Source organism: Grus americana, chromosome 7 (assembly GCF_028858705.1).
Source record: "Grus americana isolate bGruAme1 chromosome 7, bGruAme1.mat, whole genome shotgun sequence".
Taxonomy (NCBI): domain Eukaryota; kingdom Metazoa; phylum Chordata; class Aves; order Gruiformes; family Gruidae; genus Grus; species Grus americana.
This window is the reverse complement of record NC_072858.1, coordinates 22,857,645-22,878,802: the sequence shown is the minus strand read 5'-3', so window position 1 is coordinate 22,878,802 and position 21,158 is coordinate 22,857,645. Positions and strand designations below refer to the sequence as shown.

The 21,158-nt window shown below is 46.7% G+C and overlaps 1 protein-coding gene across 10 annotated transcripts in view; it reads left to right on the top strand.

Moving 5' to 3' along the window:
* GBF1 (golgi brefeldin A resistant guanine nucleotide exchange factor 1) overlaps window positions 1-18,034 on the top strand; it is a 107,123-nt gene extending 89,089 nt beyond the window's left edge. For 8 of the 10 annotated variants that reach the window (XM_054831455.1, XM_054831450.1, XM_054831448.1 and 5 more), the window contains 19 exons: window positions 1,342-1,578; window positions 2,497-2,590; window positions 5,410-5,586; window positions 6,087-6,151; window positions 6,251-6,374; window positions 6,956-7,027; window positions 8,394-8,488; window positions 8,935-9,088; window positions 9,301-9,523; window positions 11,192-11,355; window positions 11,666-11,912; window positions 12,301-12,500; window positions 13,476-13,626; window positions 13,983-14,113; window positions 14,470-14,571; window positions 15,146-15,259; window positions 15,495-15,672; window positions 15,880-16,017; window positions 16,366-18,034. In XM_054831455.1, the coding sequence (XP_054687430.1) occupies window positions 1,342-1,578; window positions 2,497-2,590; window positions 5,410-5,586; window positions 6,087-6,151; window positions 6,251-6,374; window positions 6,956-7,027; window positions 8,394-8,488; window positions 8,935-9,088; window positions 9,301-9,523; window positions 11,192-11,355; window positions 11,666-11,912; window positions 12,301-12,500; window positions 13,476-13,626; window positions 13,983-14,113; window positions 14,470-14,571; window positions 15,146-15,259; window positions 15,495-15,672; window positions 15,880-16,017; window positions 16,366-16,652 (2,953 nt within the window). In that variant the 3' untranslated portion in view covers window positions 16,653-18,034. The remainder of the gene's footprint in view (window positions 1-1,341; window positions 1,579-2,496; window positions 2,591-5,409; window positions 5,587-6,086; window positions 6,152-6,250; window positions 6,375-6,955; window positions 7,028-8,393; window positions 8,489-8,934; window positions 9,089-9,300; window positions 9,524-11,191; window positions 11,356-11,665; window positions 11,913-12,300; window positions 12,501-13,475; window positions 13,627-13,982; window positions 14,114-14,469; window positions 14,572-15,145; window positions 15,260-15,494; window positions 15,673-15,879; window positions 16,018-16,365) is intronic. The other 2 variants (XM_054831456.1, XM_054831458.1) reach the window with 1 other exon arrangement.
* The last annotated feature ends 3,124 nt before the right edge of the window (window positions 18,035-21,158 follow it).

Sequence of the window (21,158 nt, the reverse complement as noted above, 5' to 3'; positions counted from 1 at the left end):
CTTTCAGTTACCTAGTGCCTCTGTCCCAGTCTATTCCCCTTTATCCTCCCTTCACCAGGTAGTTCAGCTTTTTCAGTATGTTCTATGGCTAAAACAATTGATGTATCATTTCAGTATTGCTCCATCTCAGACAGATTGCCCCAGTGTCATAGTTGATATTGAGGAACTGTTTGGTTTTTTTGTAATATTGGGGGGGGGGGGGGGAATATCAGACCGTAATCTGTACGGAGTAGTGCATGATCTCTTCAGGATGTCACCATTTCACTTTTGAGCACAATTTCATTTCCTGAGACTTTCCAAGTGAACCCATTCACTTGCTTCTGTTAACATTAAACAAATATGGATTCTTAGAAAAAACACACTGACTGCAAACATATTTTCCTATATAATCTCAGTAATAATTGCTCTTTTCAAAATATGCAGGCAGCTGAAACGAAGAGCTTACTTCTTATGCATAAATCAAGAGCGTTTTTTATAGTAGTTGTTAGCACATGAAAATTGCTTCTTTGGTAACTGAAGCACGTTATTTTTTGATTGTTGCAGAAAGACCTCTACTTTTCAGATTGGCTGCAATCTACTATTATCAGTAGATATGACTTTTGTTCAATTAGTTGGTCATTTGCAGAGGGTTATCTCTTGTGCAATGTTACCCAAGTCTAGTGAGTATGTATTTAGGCTTGATGTGTTTTAACCTGGGATTGCAAGTACCACTTGACATTAATCATAATTGGTTTATTATTATATAGCTTTAATCCATTTAGAGTAAGGAGCTGTGGTACCCTGGTTATGAATCACCCATCATACACTTGGTTTCTTGTTTTATCTTTAATTTTGTACTACTTGTCTTTCTGATACTTGATTTTGGCAGAATATGAATATTTGCATTGTTCTTCTACAAAGGCACTCATGCCTGTAGTGGTATAACGATTTATTTTTTTTTTTTACCTGGGAGTAACGAGATATGCAGAGCACTCTAATGGGGTAGGAGTTGGGGGGGGGGGCAGATAAAGCTATGCCAGTGTGCTGTTCAAAATTTCCTGTAATTTAACTGCAGTATGTGTTGCATTTTGCACTTGTAGTGTTAGGTAGCTGCTTCTTCAATACTATCCTTACACAGTTGCTGCTGGGTGCTGCTGAGAGCCACCAGGCTTTATATCCAGGATATCAAAGAAGGGCAGGGGAAGCAGGCAGGTCTGGGAAAATAGAATGTTTCAGGAGCTGGCAAAATCACTCCAGAGTAGGTATCACTTAGCTTTGGGACCATGTAATGAAAGGCACTGTGTAAATGTTAGGTTTGGCTCAAAATGAAAAATTCAACCTTACTGCCTTCCTCCCTTGTAGAAATGATGAGATAGTGATGCCAGAAGAACAGACTGGCCTTGTGAAGGAAAACTATATCTGGAATGTCCTGCTACATCGTGGTGCCACTGATGAGGGAATATTTCTTCATGTGCCTCCTGGAAGCTATGACCATGATCTCTTCACCATGACATGGGGGCCAACCATTGCAGCGCTTTCTTATGTTTTTGACAAGAGCTTAGAAGAAACAATCATCCAGAAAGCTATCTCTGGTTTCAGGTAACTCTTGCATTCATGAAGACCCAGAAGAGTTAAAGTGGCCCATTGTCTCCTGTTTACCTGCTAGAGGCATCACAGTAAATATCAACTGTTACTTTTCCTAACAATTGAAGAGCATTTTATTGTGACCTACAGTCCTCTAGTTTTGTTTTGTCACTTGTATTGGTTCATTCTATCTTGGCCTCTCTTGGTTGCCACTCACTGTTTGGCTTGGCTGCTCTGTTGTAATAAATCAAAGTGCCTGGGGTATGTATTTTTAAACTCCAACCTGATTACATTTAGAAGACCTGCTGACATAGCTGTGCTGCTTAGAAGTGAGGGGGAAAAGTCACTCTTAACTTGCACAGTGATGCTCACAAAATCCCTGTATATGAACAAAATCTGTCATGTGTATGAGGCCATAGCTGTGGCTGAATGGGATGGGGATTTTTTTTTTTTTTTCCCAGATGACCAGTTTTCAAAAGAAACTTGCTATCTGTGAGAAACCGTGTTGGAATGATCTTTGGTCATGCTTAGATCCAGACCAAATGATGCCTTAAGCATAGTTTTAAAGCTCTGTTAATGTACTGCTGTAGCCATGATCTCTTGGAAACTTCAACACTACCGCCAATCTCAGCAACTCTCTCTTATGTCAAGACAGGAGCTTAGGTATATTGGCTCAGGTGCAAGTGGTCTGTCTGTTTAGACTCACTTCTTGAAAGTGATCCTTGCATCAGCACCGACAAATATCAAGATCTGTGGATGAGGATTGAGATTATTTGAGGGATAATAGTAGACTTCTATACGTCAGCATTCATTATGAGTGTATGGAGAGAAAGGTCTAAAATGTCAACAGAAAGGCGCTCTGATTTGCTGTCCTGTAGACAGACTTGTCTGTGCTGACTTACTACATTATTTTCTGTTTTCTTCTTTCCCCAGGAAATGTGCAATGATTTCTGCTCACTATGGCCTTAGTGATGTGTTTGACAATCTCATAATTTCTCTCTGCAAGTTTACAGCCCTCAGCAGTGAGGTAAGTTTGAAAGGAGGGGAAAGAAGCATGGTTTTTAGTGTATCAGAGCTCTCTTCCTCTGTTAAGCAGTAATATCTGCTTATTTTAGTTATCACAGTATCTGTAGTTATCTATCCAGAGTTTCCTGGAAGAGGCAATGAAAAGTGTGTAGTGAAATAGGACTTCCATAGGACAGGTTCAAATATGCAAATTTCCTTCTACTCAGTCACAAGTGGCAGTTTGTGCAGAGCAGAATGCCATGATGTAGAAGTGTTTATTCTTCTGAGATCTCCCTGCGATCAAGACGGTGATCATCCATGGTCCCAAGCAGGTTTATGCATTTCAGCTATTGAATATCTAGTTATATGGCTTACGTGGTGCCAAGAGGGACTGTTTTGTGCTGTTCTTCCAAAGTGCAGGGGCTGTGCATACACACAGTGTAAAGGAGTCAGAAAAACAGATGCTTTGAATTGTTGTTCGTTGGTGTGTGGAGTCTGGTAATAAGATCGGCAGTTAGCCCCATTTTAGGCAAGCCCTGCCCCCTTCCCCCCGCCCCCCACCCCCTGCCAAATCTGTTTGTTACAGCATCAGCCTGTTTTTCCTCAAGGTGTTTGATAGATAGTGTGTGGCAGACCATGCTTTGTGCTAAGGACAAGACAACAGCAACTCTTTTAAAGGGTCAGAACTTGCAAAGAATCTCACAGCGTTGTTCTGAGAAGCAGTGCAAGACCCACAGTGAGCAGAATAGAATTGCCACACATACAAAAAAGGGAAGCAAGATCATTCAAGACTGAAAGAATGGGAGTAAAAAGGCCAAGACAGGTGATTTTTTTTTTTTTTTTAATCCCTTGAAGGGATAGCAGAAAGGGAACAATCCTGAAAGTTAGTCCAGTTGATGGAATTAGGCTGCAGGGAAATGGAATTGTTTGGACTGGGTGTTTTGTGTCACTTGCATTCTGGCATTGGTAGCAGTGAAAAAGTACCAAGTTGACTATTAAAAGTCAAAGAAATCCCAAGTGGTGGAGTTGCTTTAGATTCCCTCTTCCTCCACAGCTCACAACAGTAAAGATGGAATACTTGATCCTCTCCAGGCATACCAGACTTCAAGACTACCAATAGATAACACAAGCAGAGGAATGTCTGCCATGAAGCAACTGTTTGACACAGATTTACACAGTAGAAGCAACTAGACTAAGCCCTCAGAGGCACCAGCTATTGCCAGCTGCATCCCATCTAGTTGTGAGACTGGAATCTGGAGCAGTCCGAGGTCTGTGTAAATTAAGCAAGCATGTCTTTTGGTGATGACGTAGAATCAGGGACTTCAGGATTTGAAGAAGGCTGTGAGTTCTTATCTTTGGCCAGATTCCAAGTACACCAATTACTTTCTGCTGTCCTAAATTCCTGTAAGGCTTGGAGACAGAGTGGAATATGACAACTGAACAAATATTTGAGAGGGAGTCTGGTGGAAGGGAAGAAGGAGGGGCTGTGGAGACAAAACAGAGAGCAACTGTTAGAGAGCAAGGAAGAACATCGAAGTGTCACTTAGCTGCTAGTCACTTCCCTGGTCAGATCATCCTAGTGGTCAGGCATCCTCTCCACACACTGTAATTGCTATGCACAGCCACGTTAGTTGAAAGAAGAGGAATGGAAAGGAACATGGAGAGGGATTAAGTGGTTTAAGAAGAGTGGGTGCCCCACTTCTTGATCCACAGTTAAGACTCATACTGACTCAGTGTATAAGTAGTAGCAAAACCCCTGTGTGTTTTAATTCGGTGGTTGTGGCTTGTTGCCACAGTGCAAAACCAGGCATATTGCTGTTTGCACTCTGAGACTTCAGAGATGTGTGTATTCTTGTGGTTTCCCCGTAGCAACAATGGAAAGAACAAATTGGTTGTCACATTTCTGCCAGCCTTCCAGATTGGCGCTTCTAATGGAGTTCGTTCAGCTCTAGATCAAAGACCCATTTTGATAATAGTTTTGCCAGCAATCTGGCTGAAGCAAGAGCTAGTTTTTCTGAACTTCAGGTCTGAAATTGGAAGAGCCACATTTTCAATCCATCCTATCTCCTGTCTTCTCTCTCCTTCCTTGATGAAGGAGTAAGCATGGGTTTTGTCCACATAAGCAAGAGAATGGCAAAGCCCATCTCTTGTCAAAAAGAACATTACAATGGGCTTAAGTAACTGCAGAGACATGGAGCATGTTACCGTGTCTGATGCTAGCTCACATGATTGCTGGGTTTTTTCTTGTTTTGGCAGCATATACTTGGTTGGTTTAAATGACTTAGCATGCTTTTTGTATTTTCAAAAGCTGTGAGTGCGTTGAACAGATTATGAGGAATTATGATCCAGCAATTATTGGTAGAGACTGTATGTCAGGGTTTGTCACTCTTACTTTGAATCTTGCTGTTAAGTAGTGGAAGCAGTAGCCTTGCAAGTCAGTAATGCTTTTGGCCATAGTTCCCTTCTCTAACAGTAGAGTGGAGTAATCACTGATTCCAGAGAAGATGTGGTACTTTTTGTAGAAGGCTTTGATTCTGGAATGAGTTCATATAGCAGAATAAATTAGTGTGAGTGAGTTTTCAGCAAGCACTTTCAAAATATTCTGTATTGTTGTTGTTCTTGGAGAGCTTGTGTCTAGGTGGTTCAGTGATTCAGCTTGTATCAGGTAAGCCATCTTGTCCTTGTTTTTGTGCAAAGTGAATATGAGCTGAGGAGTTATCCAAGCATCGTACATAGAATTGTTGTCTTTCCTGTAACCAGTTCTGAACAGTCTGCCCTAATTTGTGTTGAAAAGAAAACATCTCTTGCTGACTGATTGCCACCCCCTCTTCTTTCCTGCAGTCTATTGAGAACCTGCCCACTGTTTTTGGAAGTAATCCCAAGGCCCACATTGCAGCAAAGACTGTGTTTCACTTGGCCCATCGCCATGGTGACATTCTGCGGGAGGGATGGAAAAACATCATGGAGGCCATGCTACAGCTTTTCCGAGCAGAGCTGCTGCCCAAGGCCATGGTGGAGGTAATAATAGCCAGCCCGTGGGTAATTGAAGAGTGGGGGAGTGGGAAGCTGGCTTTTCATGGAACCAGTTCAAAGAGGAGGAGAACTCTCATGCAAAGGCCTGGTTTTGGTAAAGTATGTACAGAGCTAGAAAGCCTGCAAAGGGTGTAGTGTTCAAGTTATGTGCAGGCTCCAGCTTCTTTCGCAGAGTTTCATTTTTTTATCATCTTTTTGTTGGACTTGAGAAATTCCCAGCTTTCATTTTACTTGAACAGATTTTTAATATTGTGCGGAAGAGGGACATGCCTATAGGTGTGAAGTATTAGAGCACAGCATTGGTGTTGCCAGATGGGGGTCATGCTTTACTGAAGGTGTGAGGGGGTGAAGAGCTGGGGTTGACTGCCTACACATGGGCGGTTGTGTGTAGTGTTTCATCCTAAGTCAAACATTACGGGGTTGGGGGGGTAAGGCTACAAAGGAGTAGCCAATTGGTCATATACATGTTCTGGTCTGTCTTCCAGGTTGAAGACTTTGTGGATCCTAATGGCAAAATCTATCTGCAACGTGAGGAGACACCATCTAACCGGTCAGTGGTGTCAGTGCCCAGGCAGTCCTTTTTGTACCAAAGCTGGAGAATAATATGATTCTTGTTTTCTCACTGATGCTGGTGTCTTCTGATTTGCAGTGGTGAATCTACAGTGCTGAGTTTTGTTAGCTGGCTCACCCTCAGTGGGACAGAGCAATCTGGTATGAGGGGGCCATCTACAGAGACACAGGAGGCAAAGCGAGCAGCTCTGGAATGCATAAAGGTAACATACGGGCTGTGAAAGAACCTGCTTTTGTTTGTGGTGACGGTACTATGTGGATAACAGGCAACAGAAGCTTAAATATGCGTGCTTCTAGGCAGCATTGCAGGTTCCAGAGGACTTGGAAATGGTAAGAAACCACAGTGGAGTGTATCTGCATTGACAGCTAAAGGGTCTTATGTGCCATTACACACAAATGTAGCAACACATGAAAACAGGAACATTTCCCCACAAGAGGCTGGGATCTACCCTTGAAGTCACAGTCCTATAACTAAAGACAAATTAATAAATTCTCAAAATTCTAATCTTTTCAAAGACAGTGTTAAGGTGTATGGTGCCAACAGAATCTGAACCTGGGGTTTGAGCAGTGTGTGGACCTGTTAAAATCTGTCTAGCACAGATCAGGTCTGTTAAGGGTAATTGATGTTAAAGGAGTGAAGTAGCTGGCAGGAGTTTTCCTCCAGGTAATTGTGTTTAAAGCCACCGTCTGTATCTTTCCTGGAAACAAGTTGTGTTTCTGGAGGATCTGTTTGTATGCTTTCCCTGCCCTGCAGATGCACAGTCCTCTCTTCTGTCTTTTGCAGCAATGTGATCCTGAGAAGTTGATCACAGAAAGCAAATTCCTCCAGCTTGAATCCCTCCAGGAGCTCATGAAGGTGAGAGAGATATGGGCAAGGGATTGGACTGGTGATGGAACGAGTATGCTATGCATGGTCATGGATATGTGCTGTGTACTCGCCTAGCCGCTCTGTCCCCAAAGGAGGTCTTGGACCTATTTGGGATATGAAATAAGTCATTAGTTCAGCTGTTACATGTAACTTCTGTGCTGGCAGCCACAATTGCTTTAGTAGTAGAGGAAGACATTAAATTGTGGAATGCATTCTAAAAGCCTTGGTAGGTGTTTCAAAATATGCGTAGCTCTGCATAGGAGCTTACGGTTATGCTTTTACATCTTTTCTGGTGTGCTGTGTGCCTAATGAGAATGTTGTAAAAGGCCACGTCAGAGAAGAGAGCTGTACAGAAATATTTGACTGTGTGCCACTAGGTAGTGTCATACCTGGTGGCTGCGGGAGATGTAATCAGGCTGGACTTACTAGCCTTTGGGCTAGAAAGGCTCCTCTCCCTGGGGGAAGGTAGTTACTTACCTGGTTCTGGTAGTGGCTTCTCAGGCTAGTGTGGAGTTTGAGACCACTCCAGGATGTCAAACAAATCTGGCTGCTGCTCACCATTTCCAAAAGTAAATAGTGCAGTGGAACCCTTGCAGGGATGCAGCACGGGCTGGCAGTGTATGTTGCCTAATTCCATTGCTCCTTGAAGTGCAAATGCCTTTCCCTTCAGGCTGCTGCTATTGCAATTCACTGGCTTGATCAATAGGGTGCAGGACAGTATTGAGACTTGTGCTAAAACAAAGGAAAGGCTTATTTATCAAGGCTGGCTACAGGGGTTGAGAAGAATTGGTATTGAGTTCTGAAATAAAGATAAGTGAGTGAACCCCAAAGAACAATACTTAAAATGGCTAAAGCAGAACTTGCTGTTTGGATCATACAAAGACATGTTGCTGGCCCATGTGGGGAAGTGGTGACTCAGTTTTTGTGTGCTATCTCAGTTCCAGGGGAACATTTTGCTCCTACCCCTATTATGTCAGGAATTCTCCCTTCATATGCAAGCTGATGGCTTGAGAGGAACAGTTCAGTATTTGTAGTCATTCCTAGGTATGTCTGCCTTTTCTGTGCTTTGCATATTCTTAGCAAGAAGCTGCTGGTTTCAGAATTCCTCTCCATCTGAGAGACTTCATCAGAGTTTAACATCTTTTAAGTTCATATTGCATCTTGCATTAAAAAAAAAAAAATTCCCATATATTTAGCTTGAACTCTATCCAGTGCATTTTTGATAGACTATGCATGACCTTAGCAGAGAGCAGAGTGCGTTTTTTCCCGGACTCAAAGCATTTCGTTGGTCCTCACTTGTTGTTTCCCCAGTTTTTGGGGCTTGTGATTCATAAACATTTCCTGGTTTTTCTAGGCTCTAATCTCTGTGACTCCTGATGAGGAGACATATGATGAAGAGGATGCTGCCTTCTGCTTGGAGATGCTTCTGAGGATTGTGCTAGAGAATAGGTATGGCCTTGAAATACATGCAGATTCAATGTAAATGTCCCTGCTTTACTGCAGCTGCTGCCTGGGTCCAGGGAATGAGTTCCTTATGTACTTGATTTGCCAGCTGAAGCAGCATGTGGCTGTAATTTCAGGGCTTAGCAATTCCACTCTAGCATGTGTAAACAGAGGGGCTATTCGCCCATAAATTATTGCTTGATATACTGAGATTTGGAGAACATAAACTCTGGAGGGAGAATTCTTCCACCTGATTGCTTTGCAAGTCATGAAGTAAATAAGAAATTTGACGGTTTTGTTGTTTCTACGTGTCTGTTCTTATATCTCCTGGTTGGAGTTTTTCTTTGAAATTAAGAAATACCGGGTGGTTTGGAGTTCTGGGAGAGGTAGCTGAATTCCTCTTGTCTCATCTCCTTTCATCCTACCCTTTCCCTCCTCCTTGTTGTGGCTAGGGATCGTGTGACCTGTGTCTGGCAAACTGTCCGAGACCACCTCTATCATCTCTGTGTCCATGCGATGGAGTTCTGCTTCTTGGTGGAGAGGGCAGTGGTGGGGCTGCTGAGACTGGCAATTCGGCTCCTTCGTCGGGAAGAAATCAGTGTGCAGGTAAGGGATTTTTGAAAGTCATTTACTGGGGTTTTGTGGCTACACCTGGCAACAAAGGAAACTGATTGCTGTTGGGTGGACCCACATTTAACCTGTGCTGCAGGTAGCAACAAACAGCAGTTGTCAGTAGCCCTAAATAAATGAAGGGGGACTTTGCTGGAGAGTGGATGTAAATAATAGGGTCTGTCATTCTTGTCTCCTTCTCTGGCCAGGTTCTCCTCTCACTACGTATCCTGCTCATGATGAAGCCAAATGTGCTGTCCAGAGTTAGCCATGAGGTTGCCTATGGCCTCCATGAACTCCTGAAGACCAATGCTGCCAACATTCACTCCGGGGATGACTGGTACACGCTCTTCACCCTCCTGGAGTGTATTGGGTCTGGGGTGAAGCCGCCTGCAGCCCTACAGGTTACAGCAAGGGCAGATAACGACACAGGTAAGACAGGCCAGCTTTTGCTAGGAAATCTGATGCCTGCCTGCCAGATAAGCAGCTGCTTCCTCAAGCTTTTCAATTAGCAAAGGGGACTGCAAGAAAACAAAGCTGATATTAAACTACATTAGCAAGATTAAAGACCAGCACCTGCTGTTCACTCCTACCCCATGGTCTGTCCCTGTCTCTACTATGCCATCTCTTCCTACTCTGTGAGCAGCAGTCCAGGTGCTAGTCCCTGGGAGAGCAGTGGGAGGAAAACTGATATCAGTTGTAGCAGCTGTAGAAGGTCTTTGCTCTACCCAAGGAGCATTTTTTGCTGGTTGTGGTCTGGTGCCTTGGGTAATAGAGCCTTAATCTCTCATCTGGGTGTGTAATTTAAACTCAGCTGTTGTTCCTGTCATACTTGCTTCTTTGGTGGGACTGACTCCTTTCTGTCCCCATTTTAAAGATCTCATAAAGGGAATTGTTCTTTAAAATTCTATTTCCAAATCCACTTGTGTTCAGAGTGCCTGAACCGTTCCCACAAGACCAACTCACTGTTTCCCACTTCTCTTGACTATGTTAGAAAGACAGTCTTTTCAGCAAACTGTTCCTGTTTCACTGTAGTCAACTGGCAATGTATTTGAGGCTGACAGCTTTAGGCTTTTAAAGCAAACAGCAAGAAAAGACTTTTTCAGAAGCCTTAATTTTCCTCTTTGCTTTTCTAGAACTTCCTTGCTAGGTCTTGATGCTTTGTGCTAGACAGATGGGAGAAACCTGATTTTGCAAAACCCCTATGGTCTTTGCCTTTGGGGCTAATGCTGTGCTGTCTTCTACCCCCTTTTTAAAATTTATTTTGTTTTTAATGTTTCTGTCTTTACTGATTGAGTAAACTACTTGACTGTGGTACCTTGCACATCAGAACGTTAGTTCTCTTTATCTCCTTCTGAAAACGTTTGGTGCACTGTATTCACGGCAAGTCTGGCTCTCTACTGGTGAGTTTCTAGATAATGTTAAATGATGGAGAGAATGAATTTTTGCTTCTGATATAATATTTAGTAACTTAAATTTGGCCCTTGCAAAGATATCTGTGCTTGGGACATGTACATGTGAAATTTAAGGTTATTCTAAAGGTCAGGGAAGGTAGATCTGACAGGTGTGGAACATGCTAATGTAGATTGCTGTCCATGAGAAAGACTTTACCATTATTAGTGTGGAGCTGAGTGACCCCAGAGGCCCTGTGTGAGTCATGTCATTCCGTGTTGTGCTTTTGGAGTCATCTTGGCTAAACCTAGCGCCTCCAGTAGTTCTTAAAGCATGTGGTACATCTGATTCTTCACTCAGGGTCAAAGCATTGGACTTCCTGCCCTTTTTAAATCCATGGTCAGGCTGACAAGTGACATAGCAGAGAATAGAAAGTCCCTTCCCTCTGAAGGGGAAAGCCAAACATACCTATGGGGGAGAAACGGTGTCAAAGATCTTGTGTTTCCTGCTGTCACGTGTGCGTACTTCTGTCATAGTTGTTCTTCCTCTCACAGGAGGAGAGGCCTGGCCCAGTTTCTTCCAGGGCCCACTGGTGATTCCTAGCTGATGCTGATTTTACTAATCTGGATTATTTCTCCCTTATCCACAGCTACTCTTCCAACTTCTTTATTTGACTGTGATCTAAAACCCGTGCCTTTTGTCTTGAAGGTGCTCAGTCAGACAGCGAGGTCTCTTCCTCCTATCATCCAAGTGACATGAGCCTGGACCGTGGCTACACCTCTGATTCGGAGGTGTACACAGACCACGGGAAGCCAGGCAAGATGCATCGCTCAGTGACAGATGTGGATGTCATGAACAGTGGCTGGCTAGTGGTGAGTAGCCAGTGGGCTTCTGGTGCCTGAAGAAGACTATTTCTGGCATAGTTGTGGGCAGAGGGTGTGGTAGGGAGAGAAAGCATTGGATGGTAGAAAAGAAAGCTAAGATGAGCTGACTATGTAAAGGGAGGATGGGGAGGAGATGCAGATGGAGAGGAGAAAGCTTGGAGGCAAATGAGGAAGAAAGGGAAATGGTAACGTTTCTGTAGTATCCTGTTGGCTTCAGAAGAAAGGCTCTTTCAGCGTGTGCATGAGGTGCTGCTTGTTATGCTACCCTCTCCTGCTACCCTCTTGCTGTGCCCTGCAGGTGGGAAAAGATGACATCGACACCTCCAGATCCACTGCTGGGCTCAGCAGGCTGGGGCCGTCTCCTCTCGTCAACCAGTACAGCCTGACTGTGGGGCTGGATTTGGGCCCACATGACACAAAGTCTCTCATGAAGTGCGTAGAGTCCCTGTCCTTCATCGTGCGAGATGCTGCCCACGTTACACCTGAGAACTTCGAGCTCTGCGTCAAAACCATCCGCATCTTTGTGGAGGCGAGCTTGAATGGGGGTAAGATGGCCCTTGGTTTGACAATCAGGATGGGGCTTGGGGCAGCCTGTCAGCAAGAAATGTGAAGTATACTGTCAGGGAACGAGTCCTCAACACCCAGAAGATGGTCTGCTGTGAGAAAAGTGTCCTGACTCCTGCTGGCAGCAGGGACCTTATTCCTCTCTCTGGGATGGAGGGGAGGTCTGGAGCTGCTGTGGAGGTAGCAGTATCAGCTGTTGCTGAAGGCTGTTCTGAGGGGTGCTGGGTACCTCTTCAAGCAGGTAGTTGTCATTTCACAGGACAAGGCCCTCCGCTGGGGATATCAAAAGGTGGCTGCTGTGTGTGTTGAAAGGCAGGAAACTTTATAGTGGAGTATGTATATGGTATGTTGCTGCCTTTCACTTTCTAGGCTACAAGTCCCAGGAGAAGAGGGGGAAGAGCCACAGGTATGACAGTAAATCCAGTCGGTTAAAAAAAAAGCCGAAGGAGAGCTCCACACGGCGATCACGGGTCTTGAGCCAGCACCAGGCACACACACACAGTGATGAGGACGAGGATGAGAACATCCCTGCCAGCTACCACACTGTGTCTTTACAGGTTAGTCAGGACGTAAGTATAGCAAGGATTTCCTCCTCTCCTTTCCCATGCTCAGGGCCTTGCTAGGGAGTCACTGGGATTCTTCATGGGGTGAGGTGGGGGGCTGGATCCTGGGTTAGTGGGCACTGGATAGCAGAGGGTGACTCTGGTGGCAGCGTGTGGTTCTGCAGTGAAAGAGGAGGACTGCAATTTGGACAGGCGAAAGCAGAATAGTGGTGGAGAGAGAAGGTCTCCGAAAAGCGGAGATGGGGTCTGGAGCCAAGGGTCACTAGTAAGTAAGATGGATGTAGATCAAGGGCGTTTGGAGGCATGAGGTTCAGGTGGGATTAGTGGGGAGTCTGACAGGGCATCTGAGTTTGTGGAGAGGGGATAGCCCTGTGGGCTGAGGCACTGGGATTTCAAGTACAGAGGACTGGGATGAGGGAGTCATTTTTCTCTCCAGCTGGTACTTCAAAGGTGAGGAGGCACAGGCCTGCTGACTGCCAGGCTGTTGGGCCTCAGTTCAGTGGTAAAGTGACTAGAATGCTGTCATTTTCCCATTTGGAGCTGTTCTGAGGGGGCTTTGCATGTGCTTCATGCTTTCTTTTCGTTTAAAAAAAAAAAAAAAAAAAAAGTTGCAGAGAATTGTCCCTGGACAGCACAGCTGAATCACTGGGTTTCTCCCTCTGCCTGGGAAAGTCAATGCTCTGTGCCAGGAAAGGCTCCATTCTTTCTTCTGGCAGGATTGGTATGCTGTTCCTTGAAGATGTGATTGACATGGCTACTGAACTGGCACAAATCTTGCTGAAGATGCCTGGCACTTGACCACTTAAGGAGAGTACAGACAGCAGGGCCTGACACCATCTCCGTAGCTATATATATGTACATATAGGAAGCAGGCTTGAGTAGCTGTGAGCCTTTTAGCGTTGGTTTGGGGAAGAGCAGAGACCAGAGTTGCTTCAAAAAATTAACTCCTGTGTGTTGCTTAATGTGATGCTTGACTTGCAGCTCCTGGACCTCATGCACACCTTGCACACACGAGCGGCCACCATCTACAGCTCCTGGGCAGAGGAGCAACGCCATCTAGAGACAGCAGGGAGGAAAATCGAAGCAGATTCCCGAACACTGTGGTCCAACTGCTGGTGTCCTTTGCTACAGGGTAAAGCCATCCCCTTGTGATGAGAGTGAGCAGAGACACTTCCAAAATAATGGCAGCACTCGGGAAAGTTGAGGAGCCAAGAACTAACTGCAGAAAGCAGGCGGAGGTTGTTTTTAGGGCCTGCTGTAATCGAAAAAGAATTTGGATCAGATTCAGAGAGGTATCTTTAGCGTGAATTAGCTGCCAGCTTGCTTCTGGACCTGACTCTGTCAGATTCCCAGTCTGTGGCCTGAAACAAGTATAATCCTCCCCCCCCCCGACAGTCTTTGATCTTCATTAGACTTTTCACACTAGACTGGGGAGGTAGGGATGTGATACTTTCCCTGTGGGCTTTGCCCTGAATCCTTCTCTTGCAGGTATTGCCTGGCTGTGCTGTGATGCCCGACGCCAGGTACGGATGCAGGCACTCACTTACTTGCAGCGGGCCCTCCTGGTACATGACTTGCAGGCCCTGGATGCCCTGGAATGGGAGTCCTGCTTCAACAAGGTAACCTCCTGGCTGGGCTGGGCACGTAGGCAGGACAGCATTGTCATGAAGAGCAAAGCTGTGTGCGGGAGTGGCAGAATGGTGTCCTACTTCACCATCGTCTTGAGCAGCTTGTTCACAACAGACAAGGCATTCCCTACTCTGATCCTGTGAAAAGTTCCTCTCTGCTTAGGCTTCTGACAGAGCCTCGTGGAGTATTGAAATGAATCCACTCATTTCCACTTCCCATTGCTTCTCCCATGCTCTCTGCCTAGAAGCCACCAGTTCCAAAAGCCAGCTCCTTCCTGTAAGGCTGTCTATGCAAATCTCATCAGTCATTTTTCAGCTCTGAAATATCAGTGTGTCTGATCCAACAGGTGCTGTTCCCTCTGCTAACCAAGCTACTAGAGAACATCAGTCCAGCTGACGTTGGTGGGATGGAAGAAACTAGGATGAGAGCCTCAACACTACTCTCCAAGGTGAGTGTGCTTCTGCTGCCCGAAACCTCAGGGGAAACCGTTTGCCTCAAGAAAACCAAACTGCTGTATTAGCTTCTTGGCTTCTCTAATCTGCATAGGTGTCAGTTTGCTAGTTTCTGTCTTCAGTGCTGGGCATTTCCATCGCCTTCTGCTGTTGGGAAAGCCTTCTTTCCAGAACTGCCTCCATGATGCTGGCCTTCAGAAAAGTCATCAGGAAGGAGTTTGTGACTTTGAAGGATGGAGAGAGAAATATTTCACCCGGCATTAGTTAAAGACAGTCTGTTCTAGTAGTGAAATGACGCATATCACAAGCTGATAGTACTGACCTAAGGCAGAGAGTCTGGAAGGCACGGTGATGCAGACTGCAGTGGCATCCTGCAGAGGAGGCAAGATCCACTCCTCTACATATGCAGCTCAGTAGAGTGGAGACCTCTGGCGTTCTCAGGCTGGGCCTGTGCATGCTCCTAGCCTGCCACAAGGAGGGGGAATTCCAGATCTGCAAGGCTGGCTTGTCAAGCTATGAACAGCAGCCCTGATACTACTTGTTGAGAGTAGTTGTGGTTTTCTTTTCTAGGTGTTCCTACAGCATCTTTCCCCACTGCTCTCACTGACCACCTTTGCTGCCCTGTGGCTGACAATCCTGGACTTTATGGACAAATACATGCATGCTGGCTCCAGTGACTTATTGGTAAGCTGCTGAAAGTAATGCTGCAGTGCTTTGAACAAAGTCATTGGTTTTAACCTTCTGAACTTGAAAGAAGGTTTGGTTTGGGTTTTTTAACCTTTTAATCCTTCAAAAAACATTTTGTTCCATGGTGTCTCCCCTTGGCCTCTGTTTCCAAGGCAGCCCATCAGCCATTTTGAGCATTTGTTCATTGCTATATGTCCATTCTCTGTGTCCTGAGGAGTGTCTCTGATTACAGCTGGAGGCCATCCCAGAGTCTCTGAAGAATATGCTGCTTGTAATGGATACGGCTGGAATATTCCACAGTGCTGACTCACGGACAGGATACTCAGATCTCTGGGAGATCACCTGGGAGCGGATTGACTGTTTCTTACCTAGGCTGCGGGATGAGCTCTTCAAACAGACAGTCATCCAAGGTGCGAGGGGCTGAGAAACCTTAAGAAAACAGGTCTTGGACCCAGTGCTTGCACCTTGTCCAGTACCCAGCTGCCATGGTGCCTGGATGCTGATGAAATGATAGGTGCAGGAGGCTGTGGAGCTTGGCACAAGGAGAGCAAAGTGAGGGTGGGCAAAAGGAGTGAGCAAACTGGTGTGTGGGCTCACTGCTTGTTTTGTTTTCCTAGATCCTGTCCCCAGCACATCAATGGAGCAGCAGCATCAGAAATCGATAGCGTCTGCCCTGCCCCCTTCTCCTGCTGGGGATGTGAGACCAACCACCCATCTGGCTACTTTGGAAAAGCCCTGTGAACTGGGTGCCACTGGTGAGTCACGTTTTCTTCTTTCTGGAACCATCTTCCCAGCACAGTGCTGTGGATCTGCTTTTCCTTGGTTTAGTGTGATCTACAGTGACCAGGCCTCTGGTGTTGTGAACTGTAGTGCTTCCAAACGGACTGCTTGTGGCCTTTTTGCTGTGGTTATTGGGGTGGGCAGAGGTTGGGGCAGAATGCCTGTGATCAGCACCCACTTCTCAGGGCATTGTACGAAAGTAGGTGGAAGGGACAAGTCTGAAAAGGCCCCCAAGTTGATCTTCAGCCCTGCTTAGTTTTCAGCTGAAAGGTGACTTTGCCAGGGCCTGTGTAAGGATGTATTTTGTCTCTTCCTTTTTCCAGAGTCTGAGAGAGCCACTGCACCTGCCTCACCCAGTATCAGCACCTCTGCCTCTTCTTCTTTCCCAGCATCAGCTCCAACAAAGACAAGCCCGGTTACAGACATACCTCCTACGACAGCACAGCCACCACTCATCCTGCAGCCTCTTGCCTCTCCCCTGCAGGTTGGGGTGCCACCTATGACTCTGCCAATCATTCTCAACCCAGCCCTAATTGAAGCCACCTCTCCTGTTCCCCTCCTAGCTACTCCACGGCCCACTGACCCCATGACAACCTCTGAAGTCAATTAGTTTGAGGGTGTCTGAGAACTGTCTGCTGAGGAAGCTCTGTAGGTGGAGGATGCTGGCCAAATGTTCTCTGGTAGTGGGCATGTTTGTTTTAGAAGATGATGCTAACCTGAGCAGAAGGGCTGCTGTCACAATCCCCCTGGAGCACATCACGTTTTGCTCCCTTCTTGTGGCAACCACCTAGAAATCCACCTAGAAATCCCTGTCTTCTTGGAGGGTTGCCCGGTTCCACTGACCAGTCTTCTTCCTGCCTTCACTATCTCAGGGGCCAGGCAACACCCGCACCCAGCAGTCTGGGACCAAGCTGCCACCAGTTCATCTGGTGAAGAGGGAAAACTCTTTGATGTCACACCAGAGAGGGGCTGCAGTACAGGACTGCCTCTCAGATTATTCAGTCCAGTCCCTGGACAATTCCCCAGCTGTTCCCTCGCTTTTCTGCCCATGCTTCTGGTTGCACTGCTTTGTGTGGGCTCCAGGCATGTCTGGGTTCAGCCGGTTGAGAATTTGTGTAGAAACGTGGATTGCTTACAGTGCAGCTCCCAGCTTACTACGTAGGGCTTCTTGTCTGCTATGGCCACATGCTTTCCTTCTGCACCACGGATCATGGCAATCCCTGTGCCAGAGGGAGTAGGGAGCTGGGGAGCCTGGTATGGGCAGCACTGCTTTCCTCCCTCCTCCTGTAATGTAATCAAGCTTTCTGGTTGGAGGGAGCAAATTCAGAAGGCTCTGCCTTGTTGAGCAGATGAGAAGGAAATGCAGAGTCCTGTGAGCTGAGAGCAGAGCACCATGCCCATGTCCCAGACAGGGAGCCCCTCCCCAGGGGTGCACAGCAGTGCTATGTTGTCCGCCACTTGCTATGTTGGCCTCTTAGTGTCCAGCCCCATTCCGCAGGAGAACACCCCCTTCAGCTAGAGAAGATGTGGGGATCTGTGGCTGACAGATGCCTGGCAAGTCTGCTGTGTTTTCTTGTGGAAGCTCTGCAGAGATTGCAGCCTTCCGCATCTTCTAATTGTTGGGAGCCCACCTCCTTCTCCACCTAGAACGCCCTTGCAGCCAAAGCCCTGGTAGTCATTATTGTGCTTCTGCCTTGCAGCAAGGATGTCCTGCTCTTCCCACCCCCTTATGCCCAGAGCAGAGCTTGCTGCCTGGCAAGCACTGCATCTCCGTTCTTCCTCCTCTCTTGATTAGTTGGCAAAATTCTCCATAATATCAACCTTGGGAATCCCAGTGGTGACTGGGAGGGGTACAGGCGGGACTCCAACCCAGTGTGTACTGTACTGAGGAACCTACAGTTGGGGTGGGAGTACAACCAGTGTACATATAGAGTAAATGGCTACAAATCTAATGGACTTTTTACAGTGTAATAAATACATCCTGTAAATGAATGCTCCAGTGTTGCACTCCTTTTCTGTCATGGTTCCGCGGCTCAGAGCTTTGGGAAGAGTAAAGTTTAGTTGTCAAGGTGCTGTGCCTGGCTGCCAGCCCCCTGGCTCCATGTACCAGGATCCTCCTCCACCAGTGTGTGGGGAGCACAGAGGGACTTGCCCTTACACATGGTCAGCTCATTGAGTGGCTGCAGTGGAGGTTGGCCAACAAGGGGCTAAGCAGAAGTGGTTCCTTCCCATCATGGGCAAAGCGGAGCTGTAACAACTAGATTGCTCTTGCTTCTGGCAACAGTTTAGCGTCAGCTGTAAAATTTCTGGTGTTATGTTGTGCGCTCATGTGCTGCCAGGACTTGAGGGCAGAGACTAGGGCTAAGGAGCCGGTGCCCTGCGGCATCTTGGCATGCAGCCTGAACAGAGACCTCAGTGACAACCTGGCTGACTTTGGAGAAAGGAATATCTTCTGTCTGATGAGGAAGAAATCCTAATTTCCACTGACAGGACTTGGACTTGCAGAGGATGTGAAAGATCCTGGGCTCTTCCAGGGATCCTGGGCTTGCCATGGGATATGGACAACCATGCATACTTCCCTCCTGATACTTTCTTGTGGCAAGATCCACGTGATGCCACAGCGTCCTTAGAGCTGCACGAGGCACCAATGCCGTCCCTATCGCAAGTTTTCCAAGAGACTCCTATGGACTTGATAAGAGGTTTAAAAACTTGGAGTTTGTTTGAATTGCATGAGCAAAGGTCTAAATATTGCGTAATGGAAGAGTAATGCACGTACTAGGAAAGTCCCGTTAATAAATACTGGTTCCATTACCCCATTTCCACCATTCCTGGAATATTTCCCCTGCTGCAGCCTTCTCTTCCTCACGCTCCACTGCTTCCAGACTCTATCCTTCCAGCCTTTAGATGTTTTCATTCGTGTATTTGAATCCTTGTGCTGCCCATGTCCCTTCTGTATCCAGCCCACCTCTCTGTTTTGTAGTTCTGAGCCCTCACTTCTATTTACAGCTCTGTTTTTCTGAAGTGTCTTCAAAATGCTTGCTGAAACCTTTAGATGATTAACTCTTTGCAAACCATTGCTCAATCGTTAAGTGCCTTGATGTGAGCATCACTGCCCTCTGATCGCCAGGTGGTCCTTTGACTTCTTGGAGTGATGTCAGCTAATGGCAAAGCCCATTTTTTTTCCTGCTGTTTGAGGGATGCTGTGTTTTAAACTGTGTTTGCAAACCCAGTTTCTACTGAGAGCTTAACATCTTAATTCAGACAATTGCGGTGCAAAGCAAAAGCCACCCGAGGAAACCACAGGAAGCGGGACTGGAATGGAAAGAATGTTGACTGGAAAGACAGACAGAATTGCACTTTAAACAGTTTTCATTAGACTGTAAGTACGAATGGACTGGAAAACCAGAAAAAAAATTCTTTGAATGTTGTTTGGATTTTGCAATAACGAGGTTGCATGTGTTACAGAGGAAAAAATAACAGGGAAAGTGTTTGAACCGAAAGGAGATCAGAATCGACTGACAGGTGCCATGTGCTTGATACATATGTTTAGCAATAAGTCTCTTGAACTCTATTTGTAACTTAAATTACATAAAAGACAGTCATGCTATCAGCAGCTGTTGGTGAGGAGCATGTTCACAACACTGGCCTGCAGGTTTGTCCCAGCATATACTTTTTCTAGTCTTGGACTTTTTTTACAGGTCTGATTCACTGTTTTCCAGAGGCGGCTGGACAGACATCACCATAGTTTGATTTACATACCTCTTCTGTTGCCATTTACAATTAAGAACTCCCACTGCTGAAACAGAATAGAAATAAGTATCAGGATTTAGCACGTGTCAGTAGGACAAGGTACTGTGGAGCTGGTGTTTTCCTCGTTGGTGTGAAGCTCCCTGGTGGGAGCAAGCCCTATTGAAAGATAAGCCCTGGCTGTAAAACATAAATTTGGTGCCGAAACCTGTGAAACTGAAGCAATGCTGCTTTTAGATTCAAATTTTAAATTGAATCTGAGCATACTCAGAAGACCTGGTCTGTAGGAAAGATTTCTATGCAGTATCTTCCACCAGTGAGCTAGCTTTTTTAGCAGTTATCCTCACTCCTAGAAATGCCAGCTATTGAACTCCTCTGGAAAAATCTGCGCCTGTTAGGGAGCCTAAATCATCCTGTGTCCCTCTCCTTCACTCCACCTGGGCGGAAGGCAGCCCGGCAGGGTTTGTACCGCTGGCCCCGTGGCCCGGGAGCAATCTGAGCCCCACCAAGGCTGCTGGAGGCAGCAGCAGCTGCACCGCTGGCCCCGTGCCTGCCGCCCTGGCCGGCATTGTTCCCACCACTGCCTGTCTGCACAGCCGTAGGGGCTGCCGGGAGAGGGAGGGCCAGGCCCGCTGTCTGCCAGCGGACAGAAATTCAGGGGGCAACTTTGGGAGTACGACTGGCTCAGGAGCAAAATTCTGGAGTGCAACTCCTGCAGCGAAAAGTCAGGGAACTCACATGGTGAACAGCAAGGAGAGACCCTAGGCCTGCGAGGAGGCTGCCTGGAGTGTAATTCAATGCGTAGTAAGATGAGATCTCCAAGACTACAAGTCCCAGTGTGCAATACTACTCCCTGCAGTTGCATAAGCTGCACCCTGGCCCAGCGAGGTGGTGGGCAGCCGGAGGTCCTCACCCACAGCCCAGGGCAGGTGCTGTTCCTGGGCAGCTCCTCGCTGCAGAAGGCACAGGGAAGCTGCAGGCTTCATCTGTGCCAGCCGCTCCAGGGCCCGAAGGGTGCGTGTACCCTTTGGCTATGCCGGATGTTTTGGGACTTGCAAACACATGCCTGCAAGCAGCAGTGGAGTGGGAGGGTGGGTAATTGCTGAGTTACCGATAGGGAAATGGGGCTGCTGTGGCCTTGCAGCAGCCTGGCTGCTCTGCCAGGGGAAGTCGTGCTTCCTCTTCTCTATTCAAGCTTTCCACATAAGGAAAATGGAAATTTCTCTGGGCAGCAGGGTTGGTGGGTGGCTGCTAAACTTAATCCCTAGGTGAGCCATTTGTAGAAAGTGTCTGGGAAAGGAGAGGTCAGGGTAACCAGGTCAGGACAGTGTGTGTGGACAGTGGCTTGCAGTCCCCTCCGTGTGTGGCA